This window comes from Rhinoderma darwinii, chromosome 1, assembly GCF_050947455.1.
Source record: "Rhinoderma darwinii isolate aRhiDar2 chromosome 1, aRhiDar2.hap1, whole genome shotgun sequence".
Classification (NCBI taxonomy): domain Eukaryota; kingdom Metazoa; phylum Chordata; class Amphibia; order Anura; family Rhinodermatidae; genus Rhinoderma; species Rhinoderma darwinii.
This window is the reverse complement of record NC_134687.1, coordinates 641272686-641293245: the sequence shown is the minus strand read 5'-3', so window position 1 is coordinate 641293245 and position 20560 is coordinate 641272686. Positions and strand designations below refer to the sequence as shown.

Here is a 20560-nt window from a genome sequence, read left to right as displayed (position 1 = left end):
AGACTTATACTTCTTTTTCTGGCTTGATTTATTTCTGGCTTTGAGGTACAGATTTTTCTGTTTTTTTTAGTCAAACTCCAATTCACAAATAGCAGTTTTGTTTCAGAAATGTCTGCGGCTGTCCCATTTATTTTAATGGGGCTTTCAGAATCTATGTGCATGCTGCAGAAACAACCCCACTCAGATGTATAGAACGATTTTCAGAAATTTCTGCTAAAAATCTGCAGGAAGTGAATCCATCACGTTGGGTACGTGGACCCACTGGACCGTACCTCCTTAACGGTATGGCAGCAGGCCAACAGGACAAAGGTCAAAGTTTATAGTTTGTATAGGTGTACCTGAGGTAGCTTTGGACAGTAGCAAGGCAGGCTCGGATGGGACTTTGGCAGCAGGCGGACACCAGGCGTGGTGTAACAGGACAGGCATGGTATACGGCACAGCACGACTCCAACTCGATACGGCACTTCACCAGGATAGCACGGGATACAGGTAGCAGGAATGGGAAACATTGGGAACTGGGAAACACTGGGAGACCATTTGCACAGAACAAACTAGGGTAACAACAACAAAGCTCAAGCAATTCAGGAAGAGACAGAGCCCTTCTTATAGCCCAGGGTGCTCTGAGAACAATCAGCTAATTCTCACACCTGTGTGCGCCCTGGCTCCTTAAGTCTGGACTGGGCTCGCAAGCGCACCCTGGTGGTCACTGTGGAACAGGACAGCCGCATGTGCAGACATCTCTGGAGAGCAGGGCGTCGACCGGATGGAAGGATTTCATGGTCAGCGACCACTGACGTTAGAATCTACCCTGAGGGTAAAACACACAGAGCGGCAGCCGCAACCATACCCACATAGGTTCCGAACTGACACACGATTTAGCCGGTAAATACTGTGGTATTACCAGAAAAATCGTGTGCCCATTCTCCACCACATATGGGCGTGATTTCGGGCTCCACACCTGATTTTAATTCTAGGTCTTTAAGGTAGTGATAAATACACTTATGACATTTACATTTAAAAAATTATCTGTGAATTTTTATTTGATCTAATTGCAAAGTAATTTTTATTTTTTTTGTTCAATTCCATCAGCTTCATCTTTTTATACAGTTTTAATGAAAGTCAAATATAAAAATGTCCATATATGTTAAAAACAAAAAGTTTACATTGTCCTTACTGTCCTGCAGTGTAGGGGAATTTATGAATACAGTAATAAGAAGCAAGGTTCATGGTGAGAATTCAGCTTCTCTGCTTTGTAAGTAAACAAGGCTTTTCTTTTCTTCCTTATATCCACAATACTTTTTCTTCATAGATCTCGGTCACAGTTGACCTCCTGTAAATATAATTTGGGCGTTTGGCAGATATTGGCTAATTCCACCCAAAAACATTAACAAACACTCTTATTGGATGTTTAATGTCTATGAATAACCTGATGTGTTTAAAATATTTTTTTGCTCTTATAGTATTTCCCACATTCTAAGCGAGAAAATGGTTTCTACTCTGTGAATTCTTAGTTCCAAAATTTGATTTCTTTCTAAAACATCTTCCACATATAGAACATCAAAACGGCTTTTCCACTGTGTGACTTCTCTGATTAGCCCTAAGTTTGCCTACACTATTAAAACATTTTCCCCAATCTTACCAAGAATATGGCTTCTCCCCTATGTGACTTCTCTCATGTTTAACAAGACGTGATTTATCTATAAAACATTTCCCACATTCTGAACATGAATATGGCTTCTCTCCTGTGTGAATTCTCTCATGTACAATAAGATGTGATTTATCTGTAAAACATTTCCCACACTCTGAACATGAATACGGCTTTTCTCCTGTGTGAATTCTCTTATGCGTAACAAGATGTGATTTATGTGTAAAACATTTCCCACATTCTGAACATGAATATGGCTTTTCTCCTGTGTGAATTCTCTCATGTACAACAAGATGTGATTTATCTGTAAAACATTTCCCACATTCGGAACATGAATATGGCTTCTCTCCTGTGTGAATTCTCTTATGTGTAACAAGATGTGATTTATCTGTAAAACATTTCCCACATTCTGAACATGAATATCGCTTCTCTCCTGTGTGAATTCTCTCATGTCTAAAAAGATTTGATTTATCTGTAAAACATTTCCCACATTCTGAACATGAATACAGCTTCTCTGCTGTGTGACTTCTCTCATGTTTAGCAAGACCTGATTTTTGTGTAAAACGTTTCCCACATTCTGAACATGAATACGGCTTCTCTCCTGTGTGAATTCTTTTATGTGTAACAAGATGTGATTTATGTGTAAAACATTTCCCACATTCTGAACATGAATATGGCTTCACTCCTGTGTGACTTCTCTCATGTGTAAAAAGATTTGATTTATCCGTAAAACATTTCCCACATTCTAAGCATGAATATGGCTTCTCCCCTGTGTGACTTCTCTCATGTGAAACAAGATTCGATTTATTTGTAAAACATTTCCCACAATTTGAACATGAATACGGCTTCTCTCCTGTGTGAATTCTCTCATGTACAACAAGATTTGATTTATATGTAAAACCTTTCCCACATTCTGAACATGAATATATCTTCTCTCCTGTGTGAATTCTTCTGTTTGTGAAACGACCTGAGCTTTTTTTGAGCTGTTCATCACATTGAAACCTTTTACCCCCCTTCTGTCCTGTACTAGTGGTAACTATTTGTGATTGGTCAGGAGAAGATTCCTCATGATTAGTGGAATTATATAATAGATCTGTACTGTGAAGTCCTGGATGTACATTAAGGGTAATGAGGGTTTCTCCTGAAGACTGCTGGATATCTTCATCTTCTACTTTATAATTGATTGATAATGTGAAGTTTCCCTCAGAATCCGTACTGGGATTTTCTGTTAGGATTAAAAATATATTGTGTGATTTTGTTACAAAACACAAAAGTTGAGAAATGTATAACATTCATATTAGGCTGGAAACACACATGCAGTGTTTTGAGCTAAAGCCAGAAGTAGGACAAGCAGGAGGGAGAAGTTTAAGCTATGCCTTTTGAATCCACCAGTGGCATCAGCTCAAAAACATGCCTCAAAACTAGGTGTGCAATTCTAACCTTATAACGCTTTCTACATATGACACTTTAAAATATATTGATGACAAAATCCAGGATTCTGGTCTACACGCAGTTCCCCACTTTTCTTACATAAAGCTTGATCTGATCACTTTTTTTTTTTTTTAATGCAGAACCTTGTCTGGCAATGAAGTCTGCCCTCTTCCAACCCATTTGGCCCTTTAACCTCTTAGTGACCACCAATATGCCTTTTCACAGCAGTCACTAAGGGGCTTTAGGTAAGGGATCCGCCTTTTCACAGCAGCACTTTAACCTAAATTAGCGCCGAATGATTTCACTTAAGCTCCGTTCTTTCAGCTACCCGAGGTATGCTGGAAATAGAGGACTCTGTGTGTGATGAATGTATATAATATATGAGTTTCACTTTTTGAATTGAATTACTGAAATAAATTAACTTTTTGATGATACTCTAATTCATTGAGAAGGACTAGTATATATAAAAATATAATGTCTCCGAGAATGTACAGTGTGAAGCAAGCATACGCCTTGCTATGCTCCGACAGTTGTGAAAGAGAAACCGACACCACCAGTAAGGATTCCAATTCTACCACTGGACCCTATGGTGGTAGATACAGCCGTCGCTGTGAAGGTGTTAAGTGCAGGGCCGAGTGTTGCAGTCCCTACCGCAATGTAGGATCCCGCACTATCATTTTCCCCCCCAAGTACCACAATTCGAAGCAACTACGGGAATTAATGTTGATGTCGAAAATTTTACCCATGATTTTTTTAATTTATTCGTATGTGATACAGCTCTACAATTAATTGTCCAGCAAACTAATCTTTATGCTAGGCAACATGTTTTGCAAAAGCCTGCATCTATTTACTTAAAGGAATAGTGTCGCCCCAAAAAAATTTTTTATATCAGTTTGAGGTTAGTGTTTTATAAAAAACTTTTGTATTTATTTGTGTGTTACTTTTTTTTATTTTTTCACTTTTTCTTTCCTATGGGGGCTGCCATTTTTTACTCAATTTCTGGATTAACGACACATACAGACATGGAGTACGGCAGCCCCAGTCCCATAGTGAATGCGAACGGGGCCCGTTCCATCCACTATGGTGTACGCCGTCTGTGTGGGAACGGCGCATGCCACACAGTCCAAGTTGAACTGAGCGCCGTCCGGCGCCATTTTCCTGTAGACCGGAAGTCGCGGCCGGACAGTAAGATTACTACTTCCGGTCGCGGCTTCCGGACTTGTGCACTTGGAGCAGCGGCAGCAGACGGAGCGGACGGGCCGGAGGGAGCGGCGGCGACAGGAGCAGGTATGTGATTTCTATGTATGTTCGTGTTTCAGTGTGTTTACTACTGTATGTTAACCTTCTACACTGTGTGTTAGCTCAAAAAATGGCGACACACAGTGTAGGAGGTTAGACTGTTCAATCCCCTCGTTTCTCCCGGCACTAGCCAGGATAAAGGAGGGGGGGATTCTGAGAGCTCACTAGAGCGAGGGATTTTTTCCCAATTTTGCAGCATAAAGCAATGTGGTTGCTTTACCACATGCAATGCTGCAATTTTGGGAATTGCTCCATCTAGTGACCAGTGCTGGGAAATATTATAAATTAGAATCTAATTTATAATATTTCCTGACTCGTGAAAAAAATAAAAAAAATTAGAACAATGTTTAATCACCTACACACTAATTGTTTAACTAAAAAAATAAATAAATTTTTTGCTAACAACACATTCCCTTTAAGAATGTGGAACTGTACAAGTGTCCCAGAAATTAAAACATTTTTAGGCATTACTCTCAATATGGGTTTGGTTGAAAAAAATAACATCTGTCCACGCTATCCCTGTATTTGTAGCAGTGATATCCAGAAACTGCTATGATGCTGTAACGTCCATGGTCGTTGACCACGAACGCCTTCCATCCAGTCGACGCCCTTCTCTACAGAGATGTCTGCATATGCGACCATCCGGTTACACAGTGACCACCAGGGTGCACTCGCGAGCTCAGTCCAGACTTAAGGAGCCAAAGCGCACACAGGTAGGAGATTGAGCGGATTGCTCCCAGAGCACCCTGGGCTATAAGAAGGGCTGTGCCCCTTCCTGCAATGCCTGAGCGTTGTTGTCATACCCTAGTCTGTCTAAGCAAATGGTCTCCTAGTGTTTCCCAGTGTTTCCCGTTCCTGCTACCAGTAACCTGTGCTATCCTGGTCAAGTACCGCGTTGAGCTGAAGTCGTGCTGTGCTGTATACCACACCTGTTTTGCTACACCACGCCTGGAGCCTGCCTGCTGCCTAGTCCCAGCCGAGCCTGTCTTGCTACTGTCTGAGCTACCAGAAGTACACTATATGAACTATAGACTGTGATCTGTGTCCTGTTGGCCAGCTGCCATACCGTCAAGGCGGTATGGCCCAGTGGGTCCACGCACCCAACGTGACGGACCTTAATGTAGTTCATGCACTTTACCGATAATTCCCAAGTCCCCCCAAGAAGTGACCCAGGCTATGATAGGCTTAATAAATTAAGGCCATTAATCTTCCTTCTAAGATATTTATTTCTAATTTTTTATACTCCTGACCAAAATTTATTTGAAGATGAATGGTTTATGAGCTTTCAAGGCAGCCTTTCTTTTCGAGTTAATCTCCTCCAAACGAGCCAGATATCGGGTAAAATCGGGTAATAACGTGTGCGAGAGCACAACGGGTAACACCTGCGGTTTTAAAATCTATAAAAGGCAGGGACCGCCAAATTCATCCCCCAGGCTGCCCAGAAACTATTGGCAACTCTGGCAAAATAGTGTGGAACATAATGGAGCTATTCCTGCACAAAGGGTACCACATCTATACAGACAACTTTTATACAAGTGTCGCCCTTTATAAATCCCTCCATGCTACAAATACAGGGCCCTGGGGGACAGTACGGAAAAATAGAGTGGGATTCCCAAAACAGTTGGTGTCCAGGCATTTGGAAAAAGGAACATCCATGGCACTTGCAAGTGAGGAATTACTTGCAGTGAATTGGACCGACAGGAAGGATGTCTACATGCTGTCCACTCTGCATGCGGACACCACGGTGACAATTAGAGAGAGGGGGCTAGCACTGGAAAGCAGAAACCTGTCTGTGTAACAGACTACAAAAAAATGTATAGGGGGGGGGTGTAGATTTTTCCGACCCGATGCTTCAACCTTACCTGGTGAAGCGAAAAAATAAGGCGTGGTACAAAAAGGTAGCAATCTACCGAATTCAGATTGCTATCTAGAACCGTTTTGTTCTTTTCAAAAAGGCACAAGGAACGCTCACTTTTCTTCAGTTCCAGGAGCAGGTCATTGAGCATCTCCTTTTTTATTCCACTATATCTGCAAGTCTGAATATGTGCACAGACTTTCAGAGCGCCACTTTTTACACCCTGTGCCTTCCACCGAGATCCAAAAATATCTCCAAAAAAAGGTGCCGGGTATGTAGTAAGCATGGAAGTAGGAGGGATACTCGCTTTTACTGCCCCATGTGTCCATCAAAACCAGTCCTTTGCAACTACCTCTGTTTTAAAAACTATCACAAAGTTTCTAATAGTAACACCAAAATAAGGAGGTGGGGGTCTTTTTAGAGAGTCAATTTCTTTATATTTCCTTTTTAGTTTGTGGGCTTTCCAAGTGTAACGTCTATGGCCACGGCCCTTCGTTCTGACTTACCACTCGACGGCCGCGGCCATGTGTATTCCCTGCAGCATCGTCCCCGTGAAGCGCCGGCACTCACTTCCTGGTATCGAGACTGTCTCCGGAGGGCGTGCACGCCCGCGCGTACACGGTCTTCAAGGGCCAGTGCACGCATAATTGCAGTAAGTCTGCAATCAAGCCCAGAATGCTACTTGATTATAAAAAGGGCTCTGCCCTCTTGTTCTTTGCCTGACCGTTGTTCGTTACCCAAAGTTTGTCTTGCAAATGGTCTCCTAGTCCCCTTTGATCATGCTGCTGTCACGAACCGAGACGATGAAAGGGTTAAACAGCTGGGTTTGGATTTTTTTTCGATTCCAGCTATATTCAGGAGGCTGTTCTTAGTTCAGGAAATGTTAGTTACAGCTCTTGCTTAGAGGATGAGCGCTTACAGAAACGCTCATCAGCCTCTTCTACATCGATGCCAAAAGAGGTCGCTGTAAACTGTGGACCTGCATCGCCCGCCGTAAAAAGACAGTGGGAAGTCGTTAAGGGGCCAATAGGCCATGAGCTGTCAGTGTAAAACCATCAGCCTTCTGCCTTAGGCCTTATTCACACAAACGTGTTTTACGCGTGTGGAAATCACGCGCGTCGCACGGACCTATGTTAGTGAATGGGGCCGTTCAGACTGTGTGAAACTCAAACTCACGACATGTCCTATACTTGCCCGTGTTTCGCGCAGCACGCACCCATTGAAGTCAATGGGTGCGTACAAATCGTGCACGGCATACGGAAGCACTTCCGGGTGCCGCGCGTGATGCGTGCTACAGTAGTAAAATAAATTAATGAAAACAGAAAAGCACCTCTGTTTGTAAACATAAAAACAGAGTGTCATAATGATGCCAGCTGCGCAAAAATCACGAATCATGGAGCCTCTATCAGCCTTGATTGCTCCCCTTCCCGCATTATCACGTACATGCACGTCATGGGAAGGGTCCCCTTTCCACATTATAATGTGCATGTACGTGCATGTACGTGATGGTGGTCGCATGGGCACAGAAGCTGTGCCCGTGCAATCACCGCAGGAGCTCAGCTGTAACTGTCAATGGCGACCGCTGCGTTTAAGTCGTTTGACAGAGGGAAGGGGCTCCCACTGTCACCCTTCAACGGCCTGCAAACACGAACTCTGGCCGCCTAACAAATTCCCCCAGGCCTGCCATGACTATATTCCTAATAGGCCGTGCCAGAAGCATTATAGTGGGACTAAAAAAAAAAAAATATTTAATACAGTTAAATAAAGTTGATAAATTTATTTTTATTTTTTTTAAAGTTCACAGTAAAAAGAAAATAAAACAAATTTTTCCATAAAAAGTGGTTTTATTTTGTACAAGTGTAAAAAAAGAAATAATACACATGTATTGTTAGGGATCTGCCAGGTACTACGTTTAGGTATACTCCTGGGATTAATCAATCCACACCTGAGGCCAGACCTGTTAGACTGACACCGGCTCCCACCAATCAGGGTGGCAGGCTCAGGAGTGGGAGAGCCTATCGCGGCCTGGTCAGTCGGAGTTAGCTCCGCCCCCTGTCCTTTATTACCTGCCGTGTTCTCTTCCTCAGTGCTTGTAATTCTTCTGGATTCCTGGCCCCACTGCTGCTTGCTCCAGCCTGCTTCTGCCGTGCTTCTGCCTTGCTGCAGTTCCGCTTAACCTGCTTCGCTTTGCCCCTGGCTTGCTTCCTTCTCCATGCTCACGTTGGTATACTCCACTTCATCCTGGTCCTGACTACTCATTCACCGCTCCGTTTCCTCGCGGCGTTCCGTGGGCTACTGCCCCTTCCCTTGCGTGTTCCCTGTTTGTTCTCCCGTGCACTTAGACAGCGTAGGGACCGCCGCCCAGTTGTACCCCGTCGCCTAGGGCGGGTCGTTGCAAGTAGGCAGGGACAGGGCGGTGGGTAGATTAGGGCTCACTTTCCCTTCACCTCCTTCCTGCCATTACATAATTACAAGCCCATACCTAGTCTACCATTTCTCCTACGCTGACGCTATCATGGACCCCCTTGAGACCCAGACCCAGCAGATGCAGGGCCTCTCCCTACAGGTCCAGGCCCTGGCCCAGAGGGTCAACCAGGGTGACGCTGCCTTAGTAGTACCCCTCACCTCACCTCTAGAACCCGACCTCAAGTTACCTGACCGGTTCTCAGGGGACCGTAAGACGTTTCTCTCCTTCCGGGAGAGTTGCAGACTGTATTTCCGCCTAAAACCCCACTCCTCAGGTTCCGAGAACCAGCGGGTGGGTATCATCATATCCCGACTCCAGGAAGGGCCCAAAGAGTGGGCCTTCTCCTTGGCTCCCGACGCCCCTGAACTTTCCTCTGTTGATCGTTTTTTCTCTGCCCTCGGACTCATTTACGACGAGATTGACAGGACTGCTTTAGCCGAGAGTCAGCTGGTGACCTTACGTCAGGGTAGGAGACCGGTTGAGGAATACTGTTCTGATTTTAGAAAGTGGTGCGTAGCTTCTCGGTGGAACGATCCGGCCCTAAGGTGCCAGTTTAGGTTAGGATTATCTGACGCCCTGAAGGATCTGCTGGTTAGCTACCCCTCTTCTGACTCCCTTGACCAGGTTATGGCCCTAGCAGTACGACTTGACCGACGTCTCAGGGAACGTCAGCTTGAACGTTTCAATGTGCTCCCCTCTGACCTTTCTGCGATCCCCCCCGAGGTCCCGTCTCCTCGCCCCTCCACGGAGGACTCGGAGGTACCTATGCAACTCGGGGCCTTCATGTCCCCTCGACAACGTAGGGAGTTTCGCAGAATGAATGGTCTCTGCTTCTACTGTGGGGACGACAAGCATCTACTGAACACCTGTCCCAGGCGCAAGAATAAAAAGCCGGAAAACTTCCGCGCCTAAGTGATCATCGGGGAGGTCACTTGGGCGCACAGGTATTTCCCGTTAATGTGAAACGCAATAAAATTTTGCTTCCCTTTCAGGTCTCGTTTGCTGGCCGGTCTGCCACGGGCAGTGCTTTCGTGGATTCTGGCTCATCTGCTAATATCATGTCTGTGGAATTTGCTATGTCTCTAAAGATGCCTTTTATTGATTTACCTTATCCTATCCCTGTAGTAGGTATCGACTCAACCCCCCTTGCTAATGGTTATTTTACTCAGCATACTCCTGTTTTTGAACTCCTTGTTGGCTCCATGCATTTGGAGCAGTGCTCTGTACTAGTAATGCAGGGATTATCGTCTGATCTGGTATTAGGTCTTCCCTGGTTGCAGTTGCATAATCCCACGTTTGATTGGAATACTGGGGATCTCACCAAATGGGGTAGTGAATGTCTTATGTCATGTCTTTCTGTTAACTCTATTTCTCCCCGGGAGGAGGTAAACACGCTTCCGGAGTTTGTTCAGGACTTCGCCGATGTGTTTTCTAAGGAGGCCTCCGAGTTGTTGCCCCCCCCATAGAGATTACGATTGCGCCATCGATTTGGTGCCTGGTGCCAAGCTTCCTAAGGGTAGGATATTTAATCTTTCATGTCCTGAACGTGAAGCTATGAGGGAGTATATCCAAGAATGCCTGGCCAAGGGTTTCATTCGCCCCTCGACTTCTCCTGTAGGTGCTGGCTTCTTCTTCGTGGGGAAGAAGGATGGTGGTCTTAGGCCGTGCATTGATTATCGTAACCTGAATAAGGTCACCGTAAGGAACCAGTACCCACTTCCTTTGATTCCGGATCTTTTTAATCAGGTTCAGGGAGCCCAATGGTTTTCTAAGTTCGATCTACGGGGGGCATATAACCTTATCCGCATCAAAGTGGGGGATGAGTGGAAAACGGCGTTCAACACACCCGAGGGTCATTTCGAATACCTGGTCATGCCCTTTGGGTTGTGTAATGCCCCTGCTGTCTTCCAGAATTTTATTAATGAAATCCTGAGAGATTACCTGGGTAATTTTCTTGTTGTGTACCTTGATGACATACTGGTGTTTTCCAAGGACTGGTCCTCCCACATGGAGCATGTCAGGAAGGTGCTCCAGGTCCTTCGGGAGAATAATCTGTTTGCTAAGACTGAAAAATGTGTCTTTGGGGTACAGGAGATACCAATTTTAGGGCAAATCCTCACTCCTCATGAATTCCGCATGGACCCTGCCAAGGTTCAGGCTGTGGCGGAATGGGTCCAACCTGCCTCCCTTAAAGCGTTACAGTGTTTTTTAGGGTTCGCCAACTATTACAGGAGATTTATTGCCAACTTCTCGGTCGTCGCTAAGCCTCTTACGGACCTTACTCGCAAGGGTGCTGATGTCCTCCATTGGCCCCCTGAGGCTGTCCAGGCGTTTGAGACCCTCAAGAAGTGCTTTATTTCGGCCCCCGTGCTGATTCAGCCCAACCAAGAGGAGCCATTTATTGTGGAGGTTGACGCATCCGAGGTGGGAGTGGGGGCCGTCTTGTCCCAGGGTACCAGCTCCCTCACCCATCTCCGCCCCTGTGCTTACTTCTCTAGGAAGTTTTCGCCCACGGAGAGTAACTATGATATTGGCAACCGCGAACTTCTAGCCATTAAATGGGCTTTTGAAGAGTGGCGGCACTTCCTGGAGGGGGCCAGACACCAGGTAACGGTCCTTACGGATCACAAGAATCTGGTTTTCCTAGAATCGGCCCGGAGGCTTAATCCTAGACAAGCTCGGTGGGCACTATTCTTTACCAGATTTAATTTCTTGGTTACCTATAGGGCTGGGTCCAAGAATATTAAGGCTGATGCTCTGTCACGTAGTTTCATGGCCAATCCTCCTTCCGAGAAGGATCCTGCTTGTATTTTACCCCCTGGTATAATCGTTTCTGCCACGGATTCTGATTTAGCTTCTGATATCGCGGCTGATCAGGGTTCAGCTCCCGGGAACGTCCCTGGGGACAAACTGTTTGTTCCCCTGCAATACCGGCTAAGGGTACTCAGGGAAAACCATGACTCCGCTCTATCTGGTCATCCTGGCATCTTGGGCACCAAACACCTCATTACCAGAAACTATTGGTGGCCTGGGTTGCCTAAAGACGTTAGGGCTTACGTTGCCGCTTGTGAGGTTTGCGCTAGGTCCAAAACCCCTAGGTCCCGACCTGCGGGCCTACTACGTTCCTTGCCCATTCCCCAGAGACCTTGGACCCATATCTCCATGGATTTTATCACCGATTTGCCCCCATCTCAGGGCAAGTCGGTGGTGTGGGTGGTAGTAGACCGCTTCAGCAAGATGTGCCACTTTGTGCCCCTTAAGAAGCTACCGAACGCCAAGATGTTAGCTTCTTTGTTTGTGAAACACATCCTGCGTCTCCATGGGGTCCCAGTCAATATCGTTTCTGACAGAGGGGTACAATTTGTTTCCTTATTTTGGAGAGCTTTTTGTAAAAAGTTGGAGATTGATCTGTCCTTCTCCTCTGCCTTCCATCCCGAAACTAATGGCCAAACGGAAAGGACTAACCAATCCCTGGAACAATATTTAAGGTGTTTCATCTCTGACTGTCAATTCGATTGGGTCTCATTCCTTCCCCTTGCTGAATTTTCCCTGAATAACCGGGTCAGTAACTCGTCAGGGGTCTCCCCGTTTTTCTGTAATTTCGGGTTTAACCCAAGGTTCTCCTCCGTTTCCCCTGGTTGTTCCAATAATCCTGAGGTAGAGGATGTTCATCGGGAACTGTGCACTGTCTGGGCCCAGGTTCAGAAGAAGCTAGAGGCGTCCCAGAGCGCACAAAAGATTCAGGCTGATAGTAGACGTTCTGCTAACCCCCGGTTTGTCGTCGGGGATTTGGTCTGGTTGTCGTCCAGGAACTTGCGCCTTAAGGTCCCGTCCAGGAAGTTTGCTCCCCGATTTATTGGACCTTATAAGATCATTGAAGTCCTCAACCCTGTATCCTTCCGTCTGGAGCTGCCCCCATCCTTTCGCATACATGACGTCTTCCACGCCTCCCTCCTTAAACGCTGCTCCCCCTCGAGGAAACCTCCTGTTCCCGTTCTCACCCCTGAGGGGGTGGAATTCGAGGTGGCCAAGATTATGGACAGTAGGGTGGTCCAGGGCTCCCTCCAGTACCTGGTCCATTGGAGAGGATACGGGCCGGAGGAGAGGACTTGGGTACCTGCCCGTGATGTTCACGCTGGGGTATTGATCAGGAGGTTCCAACTTCTCTTCCCTACTAAACCGGGTCCTCTTAGTAAGGGTCCGGTGGCCCCTCATGAAAGGGGGAGTACTGTTAGGGATCTGCCAGGTACTACGTCTAGGTATACTCCTGGGATTAATCAATCCACACCTGAGGCCAGACCTGTTAGACTGACACCGGCTCCCACCAATCAGGGTGGCAGGCTCAGGAGTGGGAGAGCCTATCGCGGCCTGGTCAGTCGGAGTTAGCTCCGCCCCCTGTCCTTTATTACCTGCCGTGTTCTCTTCCTCAGTGCTTGTAATTCTTCTGGATTCCTGGCCCCACTGCTGCTTGCTCCAGCCTGCTTCTGCCGTGCTTCTGCCTTGCTGCAGTTCCGCTTAACCTGCTTCGCTTTGCCCCTGGCTTGCTTCCTTCTCCGTGCTCACGTTGGTATACTCCACTTCATCCTGGTCCTGACTACTCATTCACCGCTCCGTTTCCTCACGGCGTTCCGTGGGCTACTGCCCCTTCCCTTGCGTGTTCCCTGTTTGTTCTCCCGTGCACTTAGACAGCGTAGGGACCGCCGCCCAGTTGTACCCCGTCGCCTAGGGCGGGTCGTTGCAAGTAGGCAGGGACAGGGCGGTGGGTAGATTAGGGCTCACTTTCCCTTCACCTCCTTCCTGCCATTACATGTATGGTATCAACGCGATCGTAATGACCCAAACAATAAAGTTTACACGTTATTTAAACAGCATAATGAATGCAAAAGCCACGGAGAAATAGCTTTTATTTCCATAACCCCCAAAAAAGTCAAATAAAAGTCAATCAATAAGTCCCATGTACCCCAAAATAGCACCAATGAAAACTACACCTGTCTCACATATAACAAGCCCCCATATGGCCACATCGCGGAAAATACAAAAGTTATGGACCGTGGAAAGAGGAGATGAAAAAACAAGTAATTTTATTTAAAAGGGTTTTTATTGTGCAAATGTAGTAAAACATAAAAACCTACACATATGTGGTATCGCTGAAATCGTACCGACCCATAAAACAACGGTAATAGGTCACTTACGCCGCACAGTGAACTGCGTAAATTTAAACGAGAAAAACAGTGTAGGAATAGGTGTTCTTTTCAATTCCCTCCCAAAAAAAAAAGAAGTTAATAAAAGTTGATCAATATATTATTTGTACCAAAAAATAAAACTCGTCACGCAAAAAACAAGCTCTCATACGACTATGACGAGGCAAAAATAAAAAAAGTTTGGACTCTTGGAATGAGACAATGAAAAAAACTAAAAAGAATGCCCGGTCATTAAGGCCAAACTATAAGACAATCCCAGGTTTTAGACAACAGAAAATAGAGAAAAAAAATAATCATATTTTACTTCTTTTACAAAAGATAAATCCAAGAAAATATGATCGACTGAAGCACATGAAGTTTATAGAACAATGTACAAAATTTTATTAGAATAAAAAACATGAAACAGTAAAAAACTGGAACAGGGAATGAGTCACTCAATAAAAATACATCAAATCTGTAAAGGATCTGCCAGGCACAGCTTCGGGGTTAACTCCCAGAACTAATCAGTCAGCACCTGAGAATACTTCCCTGAGACTGACTCCTGCTTCCACCATTCAGGCTGGCAGACTTAGGAGTGGGAGAGCCTATAGTAACCTGGCCAGACTCAGCTAGCTCCCGCCCTCGGTCTATTTAAGCCTGCACTTCCTGTCCCTCGGTGCTTGTTATTGCTTGTGTTTCTTTCCTTGTGGTTTCCTGGCCCAGCTACAGCTCCTGCTATTTTTGATCCTGCTCCATACAGACCCTGGCTTACCGACTACTCTTCTGCTTTTCGTTTTGTACCTCGCACACTCCTGGCTTGACTCGGCTCGTTCACCACTCTGGATGCTCACGGTGTTGCCGTGGGCAACGGCACCTTTTCCTTGCTTGTGTTCCTTGTATGTTTGTCGTGTTTGTCGTGCACTTACTGAGCGCAGGGACCGCCGCCCAGTTGTACCCCGTCGCCTAGGGCGGGTCGTTGCAAGTAGGCAGGGACAGAGTGGCGGGTAGATTAGGGCTCACTTGTCCGTCTCCCTACCCCCTGCCATTACATAATAACAAGCCCATACCTAGTCTACCCCTGGTCCCTGACACCACTATGGATCCCCGTGAGACCCTGGCTCAGCAAATGCAGGGTCTCTCCCTACAGGTCCAGGCCCTGGCTCAGAGGGTCAACCAGCCTGATGCTACCCTGGTAGTTCCCCTCACCGCACCTCTTGAACCCCACCTCAAGTTGCCCGACCGGTTCTCAGGGGACCGGAGGGCTTTTCTCTCCTTTCGGGAGAGTTGTAGGCTTTACTTTAGTTTAAAGCCTCATTCCTCAGGTTCTGAGAGCCAGCGGGTGGGTATAATTATGTCCCGGCTCCAGGAAGGGCCCCAAGAGTGGGCCTTCTCCTTGGCTCCTGACGCCCCTGAACTTTCCTCCGTTGATTGTTTCTTTTCTGCTCTCGGACTTATTTATGACGAGACTGACAGGACTGCCTTTGCCGAGAGTCAGCTGGTGACCTTAAGTCAGGGTAAGAGACCTGTTGAGGAGTATTGCTCTGACTTTCGGAAGTGGTGCGTAGCTTCTCGGTGGAATGACCCTGCCTTAAGGTGCCAGTTTAGGTTGGGTCTGTCGAATGCCCTTAAAGACCTGCTAGTTAGCTATCCCTCTTCTGACTCCCTAGACCAGGTTATGGCTTTAGCGATACGACTTGACCGACGTCTCAGGGAATGACAACGTGAACGTTTATGTGTTTTCTCCTCCGACTCCCCCATGATGCCTCCCGAAGCTCCGTTGCTTCGTTCCTCCCCGAAAGATTCAGAGTTACCTATGCAACTCGGGGCCTCCGTGTCCCCCCAACAACGTAGAGAATTCCGCAGGAAGAATGGTCTCTGCTTCTACTGTGGGGACGACAAGCATCAAGTGAACAACTGTCCTAAGCGTAAGATTGCAGCCAGAGAACTTCCGCGTCTAAGTGATCATCGGGGAGGTCACTTGGGCGCACAGGTATTTCCCGTAAATATGAAACGTACTAAGATCTTGCTTCCCTTTCAGGTCTCTTTTGGTGGTAAGTCTGCTACCGGCAGTGCCTTCGTGGATTCAGGGTCCTCTACTAATATCATGTCTGTGGAATTTGCTATGTCCCTTGCTATGCCTCTTATTGATTTGCCTAAACCTGTCCCGGTAGTGGGTATCGACTCCACTCCTCTTGCTAATGGTTATTTTACACAGCATACCCCTGTTTTTGAACTCCTTGTTGGCTCCATGCATTTGGAGCAATGCTCTGTACCGTTGATGCAGGGATTATCGTACGATTTGGTTCTAGGTCTTCCCTGGTTGCAGTTGCATAATCCTACGTTTGACTGGAATACTGGGGAGCTAACCAAATGGGGTAATGAATGTTGTACGTCATGTTTTTCTGTTAATTCTATTTCTCCCCCTAAGGAGGCGAATACGCTACCCGAGTTTGTTCAGGACTTCGCTGATGTTTTCTCTAGGGAGGCCTCCGAAGTGTTACCTCCTCATAGAGAATACGATTGCGCTATCGAATTGGTACCAGGAGCTAAGCTTCCTAAGGGTAGGATATTTAATCTTTCTTGTCCCGAACGTGAAGCTATGAGAGTGTATATCCAGGAATCCCTGGCCAAGGGTTACATTCGTCCCTCTTCTTCTCCAGTAGGTGCTGGCTTCTTCTTCGTGGGGAAGAAGGATGGTGGTCTTAGGCCATGCATTGACTACCGTAGCCTGAATAAGGTCACGGTAAGGAACCAGTATCCCCTTCCTTTGATTCCTGATCTCTTTAATCAGGTTCAGGGGGCCCAATGGTTTTCTAAATTGGATCTACGGGGGGCGTATAACCTTATTCGCATTAAAGAGGGGGATGAGTGGAAGACTGCGTTTAACACGCCCGAAGGCCATTTCGAATACCTCGTCATGCCCTTTGGGTTGTGTAATGCCCCTGCGGTCTTCCAGAATTTCATAAATGAGATTTTGAGAAATTACCTGGGGATTTTTCTGGTAGTGTACCTTGATGACATACTGGTGTTTTCCAAGGACTGGTCCTCCCACATTGAGCATGTCAGGAAGGTGCTCCAGGTCCTTCGGGAAAATAAACTGTTTGCCAAAACCGAAAAATGTGTGTTTGGGGTACAGGAGATTCCATTTTTGGGTCAAATCCTCACGAATTCCGCATGGACCCCGCCAAGGTTCAGGCTGTGGCGGAATAGGTCCAACCTGCCTCCCTGAAGGCGTTACAGTGTTTTTTGGGGTTCGCTAATTATTACAGGAGATTTATTGCTAACTTCTCGGTCATCGCTAAGCCCCTTACGGACCTCACTCGCAAAGGTGCTGATCTCCTCCACTGGCCTCCTGAGGCTGTCCAGGCTTTTGAGGTCCTTAAGAAGTGCTTTGTCTCGGCCCCGGTGCTGGTTTAGCCCAACCAAATGGAGCCATTTATCGTGGAAGTTGACGCATCTGAGGTGGGAGTGGTGGCTGTCTTGTCCCAGGGTACCAGGTCCCTCACCCATCTCCGCCCCTGTGCCTACTTCTCCAGGAAGTTTTCGCCAACTGAAAGTAACTATGATATTGGCAACCGCGAACTCTTAGCCATTAAATGGGCATTTGAAGAGTGGCGCCACTTCCTGGAGGGGGCTAGGCACCAGGTAACGGTCCTTACCGACCACAAGAATCTGGTTTTCCTAGAATCTGCCCGGAGGCTAAACCCGAGACAAGCTCGATGGGCGTTATTTTTTACCAGATTCCATTTTTTGGTTACCTATAGGGCTGGGTCTAAAAATATTAAGGCTGATGCACTGTCGCGTAGCTTCATGGCCAGCCCTCCTTCGGAGGAAGATCCTGCTTGTATTTTGCCTCCAGGTATAATCATTTCCTCGATCGATTCTGATTTAGTCTCTGATATTGCTGCTGATCAAGGTGCAGCTCCCGGGAACCTTCCTGAGAACAAGCTGTTTGTTCCCCTGCAATTCCGGCTAAGGGTACTTAGGGAAAATCATGACTCCGCACTATCTGGCCATCCAGGCATCCTGGGTACCAAACACCTCATTACCAGAAATTATTGGTGGCCTGGGTTGCCTAAAGACGTTAAGGCCTACGTCGCCGCTTGTGAGGTTTGTGCTAGGTCCAAGACTCCCAGGTCCCGACCAGCGGGCTTACTGCGTTCGTTGCCCATTCCCCAGAGACCTTGGACACATATCTCCATGGATTTTATCACCGATTTGCCTCCATCCCAAGGCAAGTCGGTGGTGTGGGTGGTGGTGGACCGCTTCAGTAAGATGTGCCACTTTGTGCCCCTCAAGAAACTACCCAACGCCAAAACGTTGGCTACCTTGTTTGTCAAACACATCCTGCGTCTCCATGGGGTCCCTGTCAATATTGTTTCGGACAGAGGGGTACAATTTGTTTCATTGTTTTGGAGAGCCTTCTGTATGAAGTTGGGGATTGATCTGTCCTTCTCCTCTGCCTTCCATCCTGAAACCAATGGCCAAACGGAGAGGACTAATCAATCTCTAGAACAATACTTAAGGTGTTTTGTCTCTGACTGTCAATTTGATTGGGTCTCTTTCATTCCCCTCGCCGAATTTTCCCTTAATAACCGGGTCAGTAACTCGTCAGGGGTCTCTCCTTTTTTTTTGTAATTTTGGGTTTAATCCACGGTTCTCCTCCGTTTCACCTGGTAGTTCCAACAATCCTGAGGTAGAGGTCGTTCATCGGGAACTGTGCACAGTCTGGGCCCAGGTTCAGAAAAACCTAGAGGTGTCCCAGAGCGTACAAAAAACTCAGGCTGATAAAAAACGTTCTGCTAACCCCCTGTTTATGGTCGGGGATCTGGTGTGGTTGTCGTCTAGGAACTTGCGTCTCAAGGTTCCGTCCAAGAAGTTTGCTCCCCGGTTTATTGGGCCGTATAAGGTCATTGAGGTCCTCAATCCTGTCTCCTTCCGGCTGGAGTTACCCCCGTCTTTTCGGATACACGACGTGTTTCATGCCTCCCTCCTCAAACGCTGCTCCCCGTCCTTGGCTCCCTCGAGGAGACCTCCTGTTCCCATCCTCACCCCGGAGGGGGTGGAATTCGAGGTGGCCAGGATTGTGGACAGCAAGATGGTCCAAGGCTCCCTCCAGTACCTGGTCCATTGGAGAGGATACGGGCCCGAGGAGAGGACTTGGGTACCCGCCCGGGATGTTCACGCTGGGGTATTGGTCAGGAGGTTCCACCTGCGTTTCCCCAGTAAACCAGGTCCACTTAGAAAGGGTCCGGTGGCCCCTCATAAAAGGGGGGGTACTGTAAAGGATCTGCCAGGCACAGCTTCGGGGTTAACTCCCAGAACTAATCAGTCAGCACCTGAGAATACTTCCCTGAGACTGACTCCTGCTTCCACCATTCAGGCTGGCAGGCTTAGGAGTGGGAGAGCCTATCGTAACCTGGCCAGACTCAGCTAGCTCCCGCCCTCGGTCTATTTAAGCCTGCACTTCCTGCCCCTCGGTGCTTGTTATTGCTTGTGTTTCTTTCCTTGTGGTTTCCTGGCCCAGCTACAGCTCCTGCTATTTTTGATCCTGCTCCATACAGACCCTGGCTTACCGACTACTCTTCTGCTTTTCGTTTTGTACCTCGCACACTCCTGGCTTGACTCGGCTCGTTCACCACTCTGGTTGCTCACGGTGTTGCCGTGGGCAACGGCCCCTTTTCCTTGCTTGTGTTCCTTGTATGTTTGTCGTGCACTTACTGAGCGCAGGGACCGCCGCCCAGTTGTACCCCGTCGCCTAGGGCGGGTCATTGCAAGTAGGCAGGGACAGAGTGGCGGGTAGATTAGGGCTCACTTGTCCGTCTCCCTACCCCCTGCCATTACAAAATCGGTCAGAGACCAGGTATGAATGTTACGTAAGTATATAAATAGTATACATATTATTGGAGCAGCAAAAGAAAATTGTATATAGTCTCATACACAGCTGTGTCTGATAGAGCCAAAGTAAATTTGTGAAAAACAAAAGAACATCCAATGACATCCAACGGATGTATACAATCCAGCACACCTATGTGAAGGTATATGATATAATTTACATATAGGCGTATGAGCGTAGTAATTATCTTAGTAGACATAAAGGGTTAACAAAAACCGCAACCCATGATGTGGATGCTGCAAGATAAACACTGGAATGTCAAATGTATAACGTGCATGGGCTCAAACAGACAGAGAGCAGACAGATGGAAATCAATTGCAGCTATCTAACAAGGATAGATGTCAGGTGGTATTTTTATTCCTTCCACCAAAGGTTTTTTATAGCATAAATACTCTATTTAGAATTAGTAAAGAATCACTGGAATAATGATAGAGCTTTATAAAATATAACTTTTACTTCATATTGTTTAAAATAATGTGCAAAACATACACACAGGACAAATTTAAAGGCTAAAAATGTGCTCTCTTTTGTGAGAGAAAAACTGACATTCTGTACGTCCAGGGAGAACAGCATTATCTGCCTGGACACATATAAAAGGAAAATAGGAGGTTTCCCAGTCCCCAGCTACAGGATCAAGATGGACTTGGACACACTATAGAATGGGTAGGGGGGTGGATTACCCCAAAATATACCTTTGAAAAAACCTCCTCCTTTATGCAGTAATTTTTGGAGCTTTGCATTTACTCTGCACAAAACGTACAGAATGTCAGTTTTTCTCTCACAAAAG

At 46.8% G+C, this 20560-nt stretch overlaps 1 protein-coding gene across 1 annotated transcript in view; it reads right to left on the bottom strand.

The window, feature by feature from the left end:
- Positions 1-1049: 1049 nt before the first annotated feature.
- The window catches only part of LOC142662602 (uncharacterized), a 30698-nt gene continuing 11187 nt past the window's right edge, over positions 1050-20560 (bottom strand). Inside the window, exon 7 of the mRNA XM_075840830.1 lies at positions 1050-2870. Within this exon, the coding sequence (XP_075696945.1) occupies positions 1636-2870 (1235 nt within the window). The 3' untranslated portion in view covers positions 1050-1635. The remainder of the gene's footprint in view (positions 2871-20560) is intronic.